The sequence below is a fragment of the Battus philenor genome, unplaced genomic scaffold (assembly GCF_028537555.1).
Source record: "Battus philenor isolate CCGP_79_NKW_IND1 unplaced genomic scaffold, ilBatPhil1.0.hap1 SCAF_24, whole genome shotgun sequence".
In the NCBI taxonomy this organism is placed as follows: Eukaryota; Metazoa; Arthropoda; class Insecta; order Lepidoptera; family Papilionidae; genus Battus; species Battus philenor.
The window spans coordinates 6,640,131-6,660,578 of NW_027181687.1; the positions used below are offsets into that span (position 1 = coordinate 6,640,131).

At 32.0% G+C, this 20,448-nt stretch overlaps 1 protein-coding gene across 1 annotated transcript in view; it reads left to right on the plus strand.

Moving 5' to 3' along the window:
• Lrt (Leucine-rich tendon-specific protein) overlaps nucleotides 1-20,448 on the plus strand; it is a 142,626-nt gene that overhangs the window by 86,978 nt on the left and 35,200 nt on the right. Inside the window, exon 2 of the mRNA XM_068767948.1 lies at nucleotides 18,887-19,040. Within this exon, the coding sequence (XP_068624049.1) occupies nucleotides 18,888-19,040 (153 nt within the window). The 5' untranslated portion in view covers nucleotide 18,887. The remainder of the gene's footprint in view (nucleotides 1-18,886; nucleotides 19,041-20,448) is intronic.

Consider the following 20,448-nt stretch of genomic DNA (forward strand, 5'->3'; position numbering starts at 1 on the left):
ATAGAATATACATAACATATAAATTTAAAAAGTTTAAACCGATTTGTTTTTTTTTTGTGTACGATCTCAGTTCTAATATGATTTTTTTAATGAAAAATTAGTGTTATCTATCTGGTCACTTTATTGAACCATATTATATTAATGTGTGTTTATAAAGAACGGTTTCCTGAGTAGCACTATTAATATCAGCAAATTTATTTACTGTCTGTAACAAATCTGTCAGTCTGTAACTGAATGATGATATCATTAATTATATAATGAATATTTATAAAGCCGATTTTTATTTATTGACAAAATTGCTGTTTGTCTCTTGGCATTATAGTGCTACCGAAATCGAAGTACTCTTCCTTATATATGCGCGGCGAGGAGTATTGGTCGCTTCGTTTGTCGGCGATTTCGGTAGCACTATAGCATCTTCACTAGGTTTATGATGACAGAACGTATGAGAGTTTCAGCCCAAATTTTTTTATCTAAGCAAACGGACTCCTTTTAGAGTTCTTGCATGAGTTGTTACATTAGATGTCTCATCACAATGAGTATTTAATTTGATAGGAACATTATGTAAAGTGACGGCGCAGAGGCTCAAATAAAGCTGCACGTATGTTCACATATACTGGGAATCATTAATGAACGTGAATATTATAAATAACTAGCTGATCCCGCAAACGTTATTTTGCAAAAAAATTAAAGTTTTTTATTAACAAATGTAAGATAAGGGTTGATCGTAGAGGGGTGAAAATTTAGGTTTGTATGTATTTTTGTATGTTGTATCATAATAAAATAAAAACCAAAAAAATTGTCTAAAATATTAAAAATAAAATTTAGGGGTGGACCACCCTTATCACTTAGGGGTATGGAAAATAGATAGTAGCCGATTCTCAGACATACTGAATACGCATGTAAAATTTGGTAAAAATCGGTTAAGCCGTTTCGGAGGAGTTCAAGTTCGAACACCGTGACACGAGAATTTCATATATTAGATGTAAAGCAATGCAAAATGCCTTATGGTAAGCGATTGTACAATTTTGAACTAATTAGAAAAAACAAATACAATAAAATAATCTAAAATGAATGAAAAAGAGACAATTCTTTTCCTCTGTCTTTTTAGGTAAATGTGTTCGTTAAATTTATTACTGTACGTAGAAGCGAGAGGCGCTCGACACGTGAACGGTAAGCATTTCCTTTTATTCGTAAACACGGAACGTGTTCGTCGCGACTCGCCTGGGGGCAGTTTATGAACAAGAGTCGTTGCTGTTTGTTATGGAAATTAATGACAACAATGTTAGAAGCAGCGCGTAATCAAAGGTTAAATCAAAATCGACGCAATGCAGATCCTTCGAGTGCATGGCAAAAAGTTATCATATAGGTATCATGGCACTAGTATCAATAAAGATTTTAGCTGTAAAAATTTTTTTTGTGCTTCTTATGAAAATTTCGTTTTTATGTCTATTGTTGTATGATAATATTGTTGATTTTTATTTTATTTATTTCATTGTAGTAAAAGATACAAACAATTTATGACGGAGTCCAGAAAGTAATGTCGTTTCTGTCGACATATTTTACAGAAAAACAGAATAATTTTTTACCACTACAGCATTGAAAATTTGTTTACTTTGTTGTTGTTGGTTGTTGATAATGAAGGTGAATATATTGTTGATTAGTATTAAATTAATACTTGGTAAAATGTAATCGTAAATTTAACTTAAGAAAGCGACAGTACGTTCTGGGCCACCGTAATATTATACAAAATTATTAACAAGTTATTCATAACTTAATATCAATATTATGTGATACTAGTTTTCGTCGGCCTCTCCGCCGGAACATATCGTTCAGAATAAAATCCAAGCTGTTATGTAGTTCGTGTTGTGTTGTGTTGTACTGCATTGCATTCTTTTTATAACGTTTTTAATGTACCCATTTAGAAAGGACTAAGTTTTATTGTATTTATTTGAACGTGTTGCCCTTTTGTTAATAATGTGTCAGTAATGCACTAGTTTTAAAATTTATCGTAATCCTTTAGTTATATGTTTATGTTTAGTGAGTTGATATTCGCTATTAATAACGCAAGTTAAAAAATAAACGACTACTTTATTATCCAAAATCTTCATATCAGCGGCTGCTATGTTATTCCATTATCACACAGTTAACTGTAGTCATTACGACATATCAGAGGTCCATTTTTTCCGAATGGCATAGAATAAAAAGGTATTTTAATATCTTAAGGTGCATAATTAATATTTATTTATCCGCGTAAGATCACTTAGAGTTTGGGTATACAAAATAGTAGGTTTCAAAACGATGACCGGAATTAAACGAGTTCTTAGAACATGGGTCACGATACAAGTTAACTAATTTGGATTAAATGTTCTACTGATTAAAGATATCTAGGAATTTCAACAAGTTATTTTTATCACTGCCGGTCTATTTAAAGGATAATTAATTGCCCGAAAAGTGGAAAATTACGTGAACTAGATACCCTTATAATTTTTTTTAGAAATCTGTACTAATTATTATCATAGTACATATTTTTAATAATTAATATATCGGGGAAGTAAAGAGAAGAGGTAGAATAGTTATTATTAACCATGTCAAATATATATAAATAGCTGACCTGTCATGATATTTGTAAAATGAAGTAATTGTAAATTAGAAAAGTGATTTAGTATGTATATATAATAAGAACAACCAAATTTGAGTAAGTCAGACTAAATTCTACTCGGAAGTCACGACGCCAGCGCAGGGGTGCATTTTGAGACGTCCCTAAAGAGATTGGTCTTCTCCTTACTAAAAATAATGCCTCAATCTCCTACTAAATCCATCGACATCAAGACGTATTATGGATTGACGTGATCTCGAACCATCGTATCGGTGCTATGAGAGTTAAACGGGCGTGAACAATGCATGCACTACGAAGGTTTTTTAAAATAGCACTGGGTGAGGCACTAAGGCCAAAAAAGTTGCGTATAGAATTACCGGCATCCCTCACAACGGCGCAGTAGACGATTATCTTCGGATTTTTATTGGGTAGGTATCACATACTCCTGAAATCTTCCTAAAGAGCTGTAAACTGGGGAAAGGTTTTTCGATAAAAAGTATCTATTTCGTCATAACTAAACTGATTAACTGGTATACCTGACAGATTAAATCTTAACACAGGGAAATCTAGAGAGTGAATTTGATTCGATATTGTAATGTGCATGGGCAAAGCTGACTAAGCCCGTCGACCAATTTTCATCGCGTCCAACAAACGAAAAATGCACCAAAACTTTCGCTCTTCGTTAGTCCGACAATTCTGCTTCGAATCTCCAACCTCACGTTGTCTTTTGTAGCGACGATTTCGGTGCGAAGGTTTTTTTAGCGGCGTTATTTAAAACTTTTGTGAACAATCGACACGAACGGGATAAAAATTGTGCGGTTTCCTTTTGAAAGTTCTCATTTTTAATCTAAATCGTTATTTATTATTTTAATAATACAATTCTGTTGTATATACTTTCGATATTTTGCTAAAAAGACTGCTATTAAACTCTAGATTAGACTACGGTTAATTGAATAATCTGTTAATCGTAGTCGAAATAAATGCGACAAATTTTACTTTTTAAGCCTTCCTAGAATATAAATATTGTGTTGGTTTTCTTCTTTATTCTCTAATTTTCCCTATGTTGGTGAAATTGGACCTTTACCACCCGAATAATAGTTTTAGTAATAATTATTAATATAATAGTGAAATATAATAATAATTAAACAATAATAATATATACTACACAGTTAATATCTTAGTCAAATTCGCCGAGATCGACAGACTTGTTCATTAAAAGAACTTTACATAAATTTCACATGAAATAAAATAAAAAAAAAGTTTAATTGATGTGCGACAACTCGGTAACAATTTTGGGGCTCTCTCAGTGAACGATTTCTTATAAGTCTCCATTAAAACTAAAGCCACCTTCATCACATGTTGTTCAGATACAGTCTTCGAGAATGTCCGATGTTGATATAAATCTTAACACCTCTTACTCAATACGTTAATGCCTTAGAAATGCTTATTAATTACGTAAACGAAGGATTGCTTAATCTAAATTGTTATTTCTTATAAAGTGGCCATTTATAATTACATGTGATTCATTTTCATATGTATTACCAGAATGGCAAAATTTTCATTTTAAGCCAGCCCTCCGTGCGAGTATGATTCGTAAGTTTTTTTTTTCCTGAATAAAACTGTGACAACTGAACAAAAGACATAATTTACTACTGATTGTGTAATTTTACCGCTTATTTGTGTAACTAACTCTCCTCAAGTTGTTATAAAAATAGGCGGATAATTTAAACTTTTTATCTAAATGATAGTTTTAAAGTTATCTTTTGTACGATTCTATATTTATACCATTGCAAATAGTTTTGTTGTAAAATATATAACATTAAAAATAAATAAATATTCACATGTCTACAGTCTGTAGGTAAAGTTTATATTCCGCTTCGATACTTTCATGTCGGAGTTATGATTTGTGTCAAAAGTTTTCCGTACAGTACATAAGTGAATCAAACTGTGAAATATATTTTATTTACTAAGAAATTATTATCATGTTATTACTATGATAATATTTATCATGGAAAACATCTTTTGACTCTAGTTATATTTTTCTTTCTAATCGAGTAGCTTTATAACCGTTTACAGGTAAGAAAATTACTTAAAATTTCACAAATGGTGTTAGTAATAACTGGACCAATTTCAGTAAGGTCATGGTGCAAATTATAAATTTAAATATGTATATGTACGATATATATACTGATCTGTTGAAATTTGAATAATTACTAACACTCTCAATCAACAAAGAGTTAGGTAGAATTTAACCTTCAAGTTCCTTTTTTAACAATAGTGTAAATTTAAATGTTGGTGTTAATTTTCCTACATTTTACTAGTATATTCTAACAAGGCACAAATTATAAATATTCAGATCCTTGTCAATATCAAGAGTATTCTGTAAAATAATTAATGTTATACATAAGACCAGATCATTGTTAAACTAAAGATTAATATTCAGAATCTGGCTACTCTAAGACTTGTACAACAAAGTTTATATTAGGCTTCTCGTCTGAATTTGTATTGAGAACATCTGATTTGTGTTGCGAAGTTTTCTTTAGGCTCGAGTTTCAATAGCAAAGTTGGTCATATACAATTCAATCTGCTTACCTTAGGCGCGGAGTGAATAACAAATCAAACTTTCTATTTACTGTTGAGTGGAAATAATACTACAGGGAATAATTCGAAGCGAAAACTTTTTGCGAGTTATATTTTTTTAATGGAAGTAGACTGTAGCATGATAATAAATTTTGTTTCAATAAATTTAAAACATAAAAAGTATAGAGCATTTATTAATTAGTCACCAACATCGAGGTTATTATACTGCTTTATTAATGTACAAAATGGGAATCACGTCTAAAGATCGATACAGTCCGCTTGGCTGTACAGTCTTATAATATTGTTAATAGGACCCTCGCATGAGTCCAATGAGATGTTGGGCGATGAGATTTGTGCAGGCCGCCTTCAACTGCTATTGTTTGAAATCTATGGTAGAGGCCCACGTACATAAGTGGACAGCCTTCATCTAAAATGACGATGACAATAAAAGTGATGGGACCTACAAACTTGTGTGCAAGTGCGTAGTGATGTGTTTCAAAACTATGGGCAATATCACATTTAGGTGTAACACGTATTGCTTACTGGGTCTAGAAATCCTTGCCATTTTACTACAGTGGTTATTAGCAATAGTTTTATAGGCCATAAAACAATGTTAGTAGACAAAAAGATTTATTATGAGATAATGTCGTTGTTGAATTGTTTGCGGACTCAATTTTGCCTGTTGCGAAACACTAGTTGCCAATCGATTTAGGGTATGAAGTAAAAGACAATACAGAAGTTTTAATTTGAAAGAGCAAGTTTATTAATCGAACGGAATAGGAGTACACCAGTCACTTATCGTTCTTGATTGAAATATTACACAAGAGTGGTCACGATCTATTTTAATCTGTTCGGATCAGAAAACAATTTACGCTCGCTCTACAATGAATTCACAAATGTTTTTGCAACAACATAGTCTCACGGATCATACAATATGCATGCATTGAATTTACATATCAAACCAAACCGAAAACAATAAAATAAAAAAATGCTGCCCGCCGTTTTGTCGTTTTATCTAAAAGCATAGCGTACGTGTATGTCCGCGTTGAACGCTCACAGAAGCTTAATCGAACGCAGTTTAATAAACTAAAGGTTTTTACACACAAACGGCTGGCATAAGCGATAACAATAGCTTGACGTTAACTCGTACCTTAATAGTACTAACGAAGGCTAAAAGCTTCCACACGGGCCAGACTTTTGGAGCCATGTAACCGTTCAAAGGTTATATTCTTTTTTATAATTATAAAACCCTTCTGTATGTCCACATAAGTCTTTCTAAATTGAGAGACATTCGGCTATGCTTTATTACCTTCGCCATAAACGGCAGAATGCGAGGACTTAACGACTGTTTGTACTTTTTGTCAGACCTTACTGACAGTGGAAATTTTGAAATGAGGATCGAAAAAATATTATTACGTCAACGAAAGCATTGAAATTATATAAATTAACACACAAAAGAATTAATCGGTGGATCTTTTTTCAAAATATTTTATTTATAACCATAAGTTGTCGATCTAGTGATTCATTTTTTGGTATAGATAATATTCTTTGCCTTTTGACATTAAAAAAATTTACTAGATTTGATTTAGATAGAGTGTTGAAAGTGCTTAAACTTATCTATAATAAACCTATTTACAGCCACTTAAGATTCTGGAGTGAAGACCACGCAGCGGCAAGTGCAACGAATGTCGTCCACTCACAAAATGTCTTTGGCCTATGTTCACCAGTGTACAACCTATGTGTGAAATGATGATAATGATTGAGATATCCTAATGCTGACTAGATAAGTAAGGGAAATTTTGGGAATGCCAATAACCGGCCGTGAAATCTTTTGACAGACTGTGATTCTGATATCAAAATGGTGTGTAAATCGTCCCGAAAGTCCGTATTTAATCATAAATTAATGCCTTCGGAAGACGCTAAAATGATGATTATGATCACGAAAAAATGCCTCGCTTACTTTGACCTGGATCGACATTTTAAATTACTGGAGTAGGTAGAGCCTATTTGTATTTTGAAATTATCTGGATCTGATGATAAATTTTATTTTATTTATTAATAATTTATTAACACATTTTTGTACACCATAGACAATAAATAGAGAAAAAAAAAGAAACAATTCATATGGTACAAGAAATTTAAGTACATTAGAGAAAAATTAGAGAAAAATTAAAATTAAGTAATTTAAATTTTATTAGAGAAATTATTAACATAAGTTGTTTAAATAATGTTATTTCCTACGCACTTGTATTTCGCTTTCACGCAAAGGGGTATGTCTGGTACAAGACTTAACGTCAGTTATGAGGTATTATATCGTTCCTAAAGGATTAATATTTCGTGCTTTGAGATGCGCTTCTGCATTGAAGTAGGTTAGTATCACTGTTACAGTTGGAGCTAATTTGTAGTTTAAATGTCGTCATTATAGACATCGAGGTAGTTCCACGTATGTATATAGTGCTATATTTAAGGCGAGGATCATACAAGGTTCATCATAATTTCAGCCGCAAGACGCGTGTCCACTGCTGGATATAATCGTTCTCCATAGATTTCTGATATCTTTAACAAGGTCATCTGTCAACGGTGAACATCTCACGCTGCGCCTACCGTTTCGTGGTCTCCACTCGAGAACCATAAGATCAGATCATAGGAATAATATTCAACGTGACAACGGTTTGTTTTTAAAGTTGTCATTTCTTCTTCTTTTTCTCTTCAGCCGATGAATGCCCACTGCAAGGGATATGCCTCCCCCAAAGACCGCCGCGATGGCCGGTCCTGTACTGCCTTCATTCAGTGGTTTCCGGCAACGGTAATTAAGTCATTGGTTCACCGAGTGGGAAGCCACTCACGCAGTGTTTACTGGCTCGTGGTTGCTTTTTGAGAGCCTTTCGGCCTCAACGGTCATTCGTTGCACAAGCGATGTGCCTCGCCTACTGCGACTAGCAATTCTTTGAGCTACGTCAATGATCTCGGTTCTTCTGCAGATCTCCTCATTTCTGATTCGATCTCGCAGCGAAACCTCGAGTATTCCCAAATTGTAGTTTAAAGAAGTAATAATTAAATATATAATAATTATATACAAAAGTAAAATTGGATAAGCCATTTTATAAAATATTAATTTTGATTTATCAAAAACTTTTCATAAAAACAGTTTGGGTATTTATTGTACATTCTTTTCGTACATACATTTTTTGGTTATTATATGCGAAATAAAGTATTTTATTGTTCTTATTATCTTTATTGTCTTTGCTAAATATACCTTTGCCTACGACTCGCTATTAACTTTTTGCTATAGATACAGTGTAATCGTAATATTCGTTTTAAAATATTAAAAAGAGTCCTTTATGTACTGAAAATACTCTAATGGGAAATATACCCTTTGGCATTTCTTTTTTTTAACAAGCTTCTTCTTCAAAAGACTTTCGCATTAAGATAAGTTCTAAAATTACTTTTCGAGCTCCTATATTTTGTGCAAGGTCGCAAAACACCGTGGCATATTTATGTCGGCAAAGCTGACATCGTAGGATTTTTAAAAACACTTCTGAAACTATATCTCCAACAAATATATTGAAAACTCAATAGTTGCATTTAATTATTTCTTTTGTTGTTTATTTCTTGAAATAAAGAACAAACTCTTGAGTGTGTTTAAACGGAGCTGTGAAAATTATCATTTAAAATATTTATCTAGATTGGCGTGTGTGTTCCTTTTTAAGCGTTTCCTCTTAGCAGGTAGAGTGTTGAAAGAAATATAATACATGTCAGTCTTTGTTAGTGCAAATGAATAAAAAAAATAGTATATATAAATAATTTTACAAAGTAAAGTCTGATTTCAGACAAAAATTTCACAAAAAAATGACTTTTTTTGTTGCATCTTGTGATCGAACGGTACCGTTAGGGTACCTTATTTTAATAAATCGGCTCTATATTCAGGGTTTTTAAGACAAAAGTAACATGTAAAATTATATGCAGCGAGATTGGTTATAGATGCAATAGTTTGCAAGGGATGAGTGAAGGTTAAAGCTTAAAGGTTTTTGCTTTAACTGATAGAAAATAATAAATAATTTTAATGAGCAATAGTCCGAATTTTGTAAACGATTTTTTTACATTGCGGTAGCCCAGTGAGACTTCCGATCATAGGTTGTGGGTACTATGCTTGGTATACAATTTTATGTAATTCACACTTTGTGCATGAAATATATAGGATTGCCACTCACAAACATGTTTTCAGTGGATGGGCGGCATCATCATCTGCGTATCATAATACCACAGTGCGATCGCCAAGCCACCTGCCTATAGATGTCTTTGGGAGTGGTCTATAGTTGCGCTATGAGTTGAAACGTGCTTTTTCATACTAAATTATCATGACGCTTTTTATTTTACCATACATTAATCGACAGCAATTTAGTTACTCATTTATCCCTTTAAAACTGTTACATCTATAACTAATAACCCTGTATCCGTGAGTTCCGTTACAACTTGAAAACAATTGTACAGATTTCATAGATCTTTTCTGTATGTGTTTCGTTATAATTTGTGTTCAAATTTAATTCATTGAGGCGTAAATCTTATCTCCTACTTGCCTCATAAATAATCTGTCTATAGCGTATATAAAATTGAAAAACAATTTACCAAAGCAAATTATTGCAAGTAAAAATGAATTAGAGCAGATAAAGTTATTAAAACTGTTAAGACGGCTTTTTCAAAAAGAAACATACCACCAAAAGATACAAAAATGCAAAAGATTAAAAGCTTAGCTTGGTACACTGTGAAAAACGTTAACTAAAATTGATTTTCAGTTTTTGCCAGTCGCGCTATAAAGCTTTGCCTTTGTGGATTTCATAATAAAAATTTAAGTTTTATGTTGTTTCTGTTTTCCGCTTTGTTAGCTGATTTGAGAGTTACTACCTATTAAACCATTATTTGCTTTCTGTTTTGATAATTATTTGAACATAAATAGGAAAGATAGCAAATTAAAATCCTTTTGAACAGAGGACTTAGCTCGAAAAGTTTACCGCTAGTCATTAGATCTACTGTTGCTTCCTAGAGAAAATGCAGTCGTGATTGACTACTGAATTACAGAGGTATTCCGTGAAGCCCGAGTTTGACCTACTACGGCGACAAATTCACGTCAGAGACAATTTCGGCAGCGTGGAATTGCATTGCGAACTAACTTTTTTTCAAGTAAGGTGGTAAACTTTACATTTTATATACCTCAGAACTAACAATTTAGTTATGTTTCTTTTCGGTTTAAATGTATATATGAGAACATTCCATTTTGATATTGCTTGGAAAATTAGCTTAAAAATAATTATCTGATTTTATTTTCAAATTCAATATAATGAAAAAGTATTTATCATTTTAATCAGAAAAAGATTCTTAATTGTTAATAATATATCATGGGCATTAAATTTTTTACCGCTTTTCTTTTAAAACTTCTAGTTTGGTATTGGATATGCTATCACATATTTTGGAACATAACATATAAAGTAATATTATCTTTTTAGCATATGCAAATCTACATATGGAAATAGATTATATGTAGACATTTCCAATCGTAAGATGTACTTTAAGATAAATTATGAATAGCTAAAGGTTACTATAAACATTTGATTTCTGTACTTTGTGAATATTTTTTATGTATATGTAATAGATATTAATATTTTATTACGTACCTAAGACACCGGCTAGCGACGCTGTGAGCTGCAACTGCATCGTTGCCGCCTGCTCTAGTCAAGCCTCGTGTCATTATCCATTTATCTTATTACACGCATTACATGCGCATACGCACTTAAGGGTTAACTATATTGCAATAAAATATTAAATTTCTAGCATATATTACGAAGCTCTTTTCTTTGGTTTTATATTTTTATAGTAAGATGTAACATAGAATATTTTTTTAGAACTGATATTTCTTAAACATATTTAAAAAAGCATCCCGTCTTGTGGATGACTAAATTGAAGATTTACAATTAGAATTTGTATTTTTTTAAGGTTTGTATCATTTTAAAAAATCATAGTTAGATAAACACAAACATTTGCAGGAACTTATATCTGAATTTTTAGTTTGTAAAGTTAAAAGAAAACTCTCCATCATTATCATTTCAGCCTTAGGACGTATATTGATGGCCTGCAATAAAACCGTCTACCGACGACCTGAACTATGGTTTCTGTAATTGTGAAGTATATAAAAGTTTTAGCATTCCTGCTTTAAGTATTCATGATTATAGTTTTAGAAGCATTATATCCACCGCTGAACACAGACCTCAGGAATAGGTTTCCGATGGGACCAGTTGAAAGCGGCCTGCACCCAATGCCTTAACAATGACTTCTGTTCACCTTTTGGCTGGACGTCTTACGTTTGCTGGTCTATGATATTCATTCCATGACCTTAAGACACCAGCGGTTCTGCACGATATGTGACCTGTATATTGCTAATCCACTGATATAAGTTACTTTTATTCGTCTTCAGGTTACCACATATCCAATTCGATATGGTTAAAAAATGCCGGCACTGGTATCTCAATGTTGAGTAACTGTGAGCTTGCCAATGAGGTCCAAAGTAATAGACCACACACAAATATTAACTAAGTTTGTATTCTTAATTAACACCACACGAAGTATTAAAACAACTTTGAAATTTGTTTCTAAATAGATCATGTAATAAAGTATATATTTTTTACTATTAATGTAGTCTCATCGGCAAGAAGCCTTCAAGTTTTGTACGTATAACGTCTAAATAAATAATTAAAGTATAACCGTGTTTCTATGTTAACCTTTTTCCTGCATTATATTAAACTTGAAAAAAATATAAGAATTGGGTCAGCTGTTAGCGCGCTTTCAACTTAGCAAAATATTTGGCAATTCATTATTGTTTAGATGGATAAAATGTTTTAACAAACGTCTGCAACAAAGTCGTGTAAACACGCGCCTTATGCAAATTTGTATATGACCAAATATTATTTGATTTAATCTCAGAATATTCTGTTTTTGCGCTATATATTCTATTTTTTATCACGTTTTGGATATGTACTGTTATAATACATTGAAATATTGTTATAATACATAATAAAATACAATTGTAATTTGAATTTGATGCATGTCGTATATTATTTAAAAATTTGGAATAATTTTTATTCATAAACTTCTACGTACCTATGACCAGCCGTGGATGTTCTACTGCCTGAAATAACGTTCTTCACTTCGTATTTTTATTCTGGTCACTGAAGATCGTGTCTGTTATGAAAGCTTTTACAGAATTGTCGTCATTTACTTGTCGAGTTTAACTGCCATCCAGTTACAAAATAGTGTAATTGTAAAAATGTAATATTTATTTTTGTTTAGGGTGAAAATTAATGTATTCAAGCTTTGAGCTTCGTTCGGTGCACAATTAAATTTCGATTCTCTTGCGCCCCGCCAACGAAGTATTTCGCGGCCGCTATTATTATGCAAATTTCGCTGGGGATACAAAAACTTCTTTGTATAACAGCGTTTTTAACTACGCAATATCTTTCATTTTCTTTGTTCCACGATAAAAATTGTTTAGGTAAATGATATGTTAGAAACGTAGCATTTTATTATTTAAACGAAAATACACATATCTGATCTCTTGAATTGTTTCCATAACCTATAACTTAGACTAGCCATAACTTGAAAACGAAAAAGATTTCATTGATCTTTTTCATAAGTATTCTAATACTTTATCAAAGGTTTATATGTTAAAAAAATGGAAATCAAAATAGGGCATAAATAAAAAAACAGCACGATGACGATTCGCTTTGAAATTCGATCATTAGACAGTTAAGTTATTGTAAATTTAGATTTCCATTTAGCGGCTGCATCGGTTAGTGCTATTTGAAAAAAATGTTATTTATATCACATTTAATCAATAAATTAAGTGAACACTCTGAAACATGTTGTGTAAATTATTTTAGTTCTTCTGAAATGCGACATGCCAATAAATTCAGGTTGTAAAATGTCTGTGGGGACAACTAGTATACTGAAAATTTAAATTACGTTTACTATAATTGAACGTCGAGTATTTGGATGTGTATAACCCTTACCTAGTATATATTTTGGCCACCTGATCCAATTTTATGTCAAGGTTCTTACAATTTCATAATATTTGTTTTATTGGGGTTTAGTGATATAAAGGTTAGGGATTGTTAATAAAGATTGTAGGTAGTGAATGTTTACTCAGTATATATACACTTTGTCTGAACTGTTTAACACACTACTTGTTTACAAACGGTGACGGTATGTTTAGTAAATAACTGACATAGCCTGGGACTAAAAATACAGAAGTTATGTTACCAAAAAACGGATTGGAATTGTGAAAGATTGCAAACCGGACCATTTATTTGAGAATAGACAAACTGTAGGGCGTTTAAAAGTGTTTACAATTATTCAAATCTCTAAGTTATTTTTCATTTGTTTGTTAATTTTTTGCACACTAACAGAATAAATTTATAAATATAATCATAGTTTGAAGATTCTTTTCAAAATTTTTAAATATATTTGCCTATTGCATGCGTATTCATGAACTTTGGGAGAGGCCTTCGTCTTGCAGTTGGCATCTATCACATGACGATGACGATGATTACAGACGTAAACGGCTTCGGCTATACTATGTTACCAATAACTTCGAACTATAACTTAAAATACAAAAATTAAGTACATTTATAGTAACACCGCTCTCTAAATACTAAAAATAAACATAATACAGTTAATCAAAACTTATTTACTTTTATAATTACTTACATTTTTGATAAATCATTAGAATTTATCATTAAAATTTTTAACAAGTTTCAGTTTTAAGGCAATAAACCTGTAGTTTTGAAACGTTGTACCATAAAATATAATATACTTCACAATAAATGTTTCAGCAACCTATTTTTAAAAATATTTCAGACGTGCTCAAAATGTCCAACTCGAGTATATTTACATTAAAATCATTGTAAATGTTTATCCGTTCATTCATATTCTGTCAGAGTTTACTGTGATACTGTATTCATTTTCATACCATATGTCATAGAAAGTATTTGAGTCCCGAGATTTATCGACGGAACTTCGGTATATTTTCAAAGATAGATAATCGCTTGGTGCGGCACACATACTTTTTTGTCTGATTTTTGATTGTGACTTGGTTAGTGTGATGACATCAGTTAATAATAATTTAGTATTTAATAAGTAGAAGTTTTTTTACGTCAGGCTGTGGGGATATCACTGCAACGACACTTCATCATCATCATCAGCCACAAAACGTCATTTACTTATGCGATATATAACAGCGATGTGTTACAGTTACCATTTTTTACAATACACAACAGTGTTTATTGTGTTACGCGATTATGGTAGTTCCTATGACTAACTAGGTGATTACGATAATGCTGTTGCCCTGATCCGGTGTATAAAATAATAAATATTAAATCCTGTACAAGTTTATTTACGCTATAGAAACAGAAAATATTTTGCGGCCTGGATTAATTTTCCAAAAAATTGGAGCAAACAACTAAACAATGACAACGTTCACATTTTTTTAAGTCGCAATAATTTATAATGTACGAAGAAATGTACGAAATACGCTATTAAGCATTATTTGCACATAAAGCTGTGTATTCCGAGCGCCCCATGTCAAAACCACAAACACTTGATGATATATTGCCCGGGTTTTGAAACTAGCCATGGAAGATCTTCCTTTCCCTTTTTCTTTAACTGAAAAATATTTACGACGAGGACGAATGAAGTGTGAATAGGGATCAGGTTAGGCTGGCCAGTTTTACGAAAGCGGAGCCTTAAGAGGCGGTCTATTACAAATATTTTATTAGTTCTTACAGGGGATCCTTTGTTGGCGCAGATTGCCCTTTTACGCTTAAGGGGCTTAACAACATTAAGGTGACAATGGGAAGGCTTAGTTTCGTAAACAGTTTCAACAATTCATTGTTTTCTTTTCATTTTGGCTGCGATTGTAGATTACGCTTACTTTCATTTGAATTTTTAATATAAAAGGACAGAGACGTTTAGTGTTAGGTAAAGTGGATTTTAAATGATTAAGTACAATTATAAATTAATAAAAGAATTTTTTTTTATAGTTTAAAAGGGGAACATATGTGTAGAGGCGTGTTATTTTACACAAGAAAATTATTTTATAAATTAAATTTTGTCATTTCAAATGTCTATCCCATCGATTTCCAATAGGACCAGTAGAAAGCAGCTTGCTTCTTATGTATATCAACGACATTGACAAGATCATCTGTTTAATTTATAGGTAGATATCACACGCTGCTCTCGCCGGACCATGGTTTTCACTTTAAGGCCTCTGCGGCCACGTGTTCTACCTACTGCACTTCAACTTGCTAATCTGCTTTCATTTATGAACGGAGGAAGATCCCTCCAGTTCCTAATTCAAACTCACAGAGAAATCCTGGGCAGAGTATACAAGGCTCGCTGAGCAGCTGTTAACTTGCCAATAAGGCTTGAAATGTCCGTCTTTATTTTTTTTTGGTTCTGTTTGTGGGTCGCTTGTAAGTGAATATTGTGATTCTCGTTGTCTACTAATCACGTCACGTACATAAGTTACTTCTATGTTAAACGCAAATACATTTTACGAAAAAAAAAAATTTTATATTCTTTTTCATCTAGTCCCAGGACTGCATAAAAGTCAAACGGTGAAGATATAACTTAAGCTGCAAATTGTACCAGGAACTTAATATTCTTTGACGACATACTATTTGTATCCAGGTTTAGATCGAATGCAATTTTTAACTAAGGGTCCTTAACGGTAGGCCAATGACCGTCCATCACCCACTGTTATCAATAGTCGTGTAATTCGTTCTTATTCTCAGCGAATGAAAGGTGTGGTGTAAGGCTAAGGAAGAAGCGTAATATGTATTACATTCTAGAAGAAGTATGACACATAAACTTTTCTTTAAGACCAGGCAAGTAAAAAGTAATTACTTTCTAACAACGAAAATGCTCCTACATAAATTAGTTGAAACGAAAATTTTTATAGCGAAAATATTACAAGGTTCTGAGAAATTATTAGCAAGATTAAATTTTTTTTAAACTATTATTGAATGTTAGGCGTCGTTAGAAATCCTCTTTAATAGTTTTAAGAAATACTATTTAGATATTCTAGTAAAATGTTTTATTTTTATTTACTGAATATTTAAATTAATCTGTTATAAGTTATAGCTTCAATATTAAACTCGGGTATTGTAAGCCGTCACGAAGTGCCTTGACGTTTTGTGTGGTAGTAAATAATTTAAAAACAATGTTAGATAATACAGTAAAAAGTTTCTAAATTGAAGAAATTTGTTGTTGTTCTAAATTAGATTTGAATTACAAAAAATCATGGCCAGTGAATATTTAATTGTGTTACTTGTTAGAAGTGTTACATTTTTTTTTCAAAATGTTGGGTAACATCGAGCGGAATTATTTAAATTACTCCGGCACAGTTAATTTGCTGAAATGGTGGTTAGTTGGTCTTCATGTCAACCCTAAATTGCGCTGTGCGCAGTAGTTTGCAATTAAGCCGATAGAGGGCAACACAATATAGTCTATTAACGTTTGATGTATTCCAGCATGTAGCTCATTTATTTACTTTCCTTAATAAGCTATTAATTTCAGTACCAATTGTTGTAGTTAAAGAAAAAAAGTAGAAAGACGTATTTGTAATTCAAAAATTCATGTATGTTAATTTTAACAACTGCTTGAATTTATGGCATCTTCCAGTCTTTGCCATTCATTCTAGCAGTTGTCATGTGTTCATATTGAGTTATGGTTATCGATTTTTCATGATGATTAACACAATGTCGTGATAAAATGTAGTAGCTAGTATTATTATTAGCTATATATTGTTTTTATTTATGGATCAAACAGAGCCGCCCTCTTTCTCTCAAGTTTACTGTAAAACTGTGGACTTCGTCAATCTTTTGCTCTTAGTACGTGATTGTTTGCTATCAAGGGTGATATTATAAAAACAATGTCTGTATCTGTTAATGAACTTCATCTGGATAAATTAAACAATGTTAATATAGCAGACTGTCTGACTTTTGTCAATTCAAAAATTACTTTCATAACGCGTTTTTAAACTGTGCTAGTAATTCTTTGTTATTACGCTAATATTTAATACGTTATAATTCTGAACCTACTGTAAAATTTATATTAATTTCTAAAGTGCTTAATCAATTAATTTTGTTAGAATACACGTAGTAATATATATAAATTAACTCTTATAGTTACTCATGTAAATGGTTGTATTAATATTCTTACTCTAATTTTAATAAAAAAAATTGTTTATGATTTGGTTTACTATTATTTAATTTAATTTAATTTAAGCACCTTTAACAAGAAAAGTTAAATATGAATAATTTGTAAATGTGTTATTCAGAGTCATACGAAAGCAGTATTTGTATTAGAGATAACTTTTCAAATATAGCGGAACTATCGACCATGTAGGGATTACTGTACTATACTTTTAATAATAAATATTTTGAAACAATTGTAAAGTTTTCTTGTATACGAGCTTAAAGCGGTCGAAATGGTGTATAAGGAAGTACTGAAATAACGTGCAAATAAGCTGCAGTTTTGTAGTTATCCTCATTCGAAATCGGAAAGATTTTTCTAGTGTTTTATTAATTTTCCACACCGAAGAGGATAGATTTCTTTTAAGAAGATCGTGACGAAATTGTAGTTGTTATCAATAGTTTCCGATGAAGAGTCTTCATTCTTAAAATGCAAAATTCACGTTTAAATTTTTTTATTAACAATGATGTCAAACCCACCCGCCATTAGCTTAAGACTTGTACCGTATTAAAACTCCGTCGTCCGGTCGTCACTCAGTGGAAATGCCCCATTACGTCGCAGCCACACGCATTACAGTAACAATTCTTTTACAAGTACCAAAGGATATGACCGGAATTGCCTTTTGAGATGGTTTCTCTTTTATATCACGATGTTTTTTCCTTTGATTTATACGGAAATATGCTTCAGCGGTTTTTTTCGTAGAAAATTTCATTAAAGCGCGAAATTAAAAACACTAATGTTATGTCAAAAAAAAAAAAAAATTTTAGGGCCCGAAATTTCTAAAATAATTTGATAACTTGTATATTTAAATGATAATTAATAGCTCGATCAGCCTCTGCAATAAAAAATTATTTTCGTTGTAGCATATATACGCGTTCAGCCGGTAACGGTAAAGTCCCATCCGTGGACATATTTCTTCCTTCTTCGATTGTGAGGAAAATAAAAGCTATCTGTGGTCGATTTGGTGTATATTACACATGATCAGAGGCGATCTTTATGCGAAAATGTATTTTTTTTTTAAATTTGAAACAAACACCCTGGCAGCAAATGAAAATGTACAACAGTGAGATAGTGGTAGCCATTATCTTACTGTTCTAATTTGAATACAAATGGGAAAAAACAATTTATGTCTTAAAAGTACTGTGACAGTAATACCTACTAGTACAGGGTATTCTCATGAGATGGCTAAACATAATACACAATTAAATAATAACCTGATCAAAGCGGTAATTTTACAAATCGAACTTAATGCTTGACACTAAGGCTTAAATATATCTCCGAGGAATACCGGACTTTAATTATTTGAAGAACAAACCTAAGAATAAGTAACGGAAATAGGTATAATACAAAATATAATATATTTTTTAGGTCAAAAACATATTTTTATTGACATATTTTATTTTATTCCAGGATGTGGCTTATGGGCGTGGTTGTGGTGCTGTGTGGTTTGCACGTGGGGAGTGCAGAGTGGCACTGTCCAGAACTAAGTGCTCGACCTGCTGCGGAGTGTGCCTGCGATCTGCCACACACGCTGCGCTGCGCTGGTGATCACACTGCTTTGCAGGTACCACAAATGATACGCCGTAGTACAAAGCGATACATGCTGGGGAGAATTTACGGTAGTGTTACAGAAGTTGGCTGCGAAAGTCCTTCTCACTTAGTAATGTCGGTAGTAGCGTAGGAGACAATCAATTACATTTTTAATATTGAAGGGAGCGGATTCAACTTTACTAATCTGAGTTATCAAAGCATAAGACGACCACTGTTCAAAGCAAGTATGCAAAAGCTTTCCTCTAGTATCAATAAAAGGCGTCAAATACCGTGGATATTATCCGATAGAATAACGAGGCACTTCTTTTGTTAAATAGTCAAAATATCTTTATTTAAGTAGGCATTTACATGAACTTTTGAATCATCGATTATTTTAACATTACAAGTGGTTAGCTACCATCGGCTCCGAACCTTAATCTGTTGAGAAGAGGCGAAGAGCAATTCCATGGTTGCTCTTTTAAATGAAATTTAATAATTTTTCATATGTACATTACAATTTAAACCATGACCAAGTTTCATGCATTTTGATCAACTAAAAATTTTTGAATGCTGTAATAAGATTAATTTAATAATATACTTTAAATTTAAGATTAAAAACTAAAATCAAAAAGTCTAATATATCCCGTATAACTTTATATATGCGCACACACAGACCCATGAACGATTTGTTAACCTTTTGAAGCCAAAATTAAGCCGTTACGATTTTATTTAAAAGATATCAATGACGAATTTGCGTACACAAAAAAAAAACGGATAAATAAATTCATGTTTAGTGAAATGAACCGTAACTGGCAATCGGATATTTTGGTGCGTTTTTTGGAAACAGTCAAATGAAATTCAAAAACCAAAACTATTATATAAAACTCAAAACATACCTCTAGAATTAATTTTAGTTTAAAACACAAATCGCAATTTAGTAAATTAAAAGAGTTACGGCATATTTTTTTCAGCCCTTATTTCAATGCTGATGTTAATTTTGACATTTATAATTTTAACATGAAACAACAATTTGTATGGAGTTGTGCTCGATGTTATTGCACGTTTTTTGTGAAAATATTAGTCAAGCGCTGACTATGCCCATAGTCCTTTTACGATTAAAGTCATGAATATGCTTCGACAATACATTATGTTGTCAATCATCATTGACAAACTTCTAATAATGGAGATGTTAGGCTGTTTGTTTATTTTATGCTAGTGTTAATATTTTCAAAGTCCATTTCTCTTTTAATTATAACAACTACATATAATAATAACTACAGCACTTTAAATACAAAATTGTAACAATTGTTACTATAAACTTACATGGATGTACATTTTACATCTGGTTTGCTATTTGTAAATCTTTAGAGTGGCCGACAAGTGTAGGACGCACATCTGCAATGTGCTAACGACCATGGCCAAGTCTTAAAAAACGAATGATG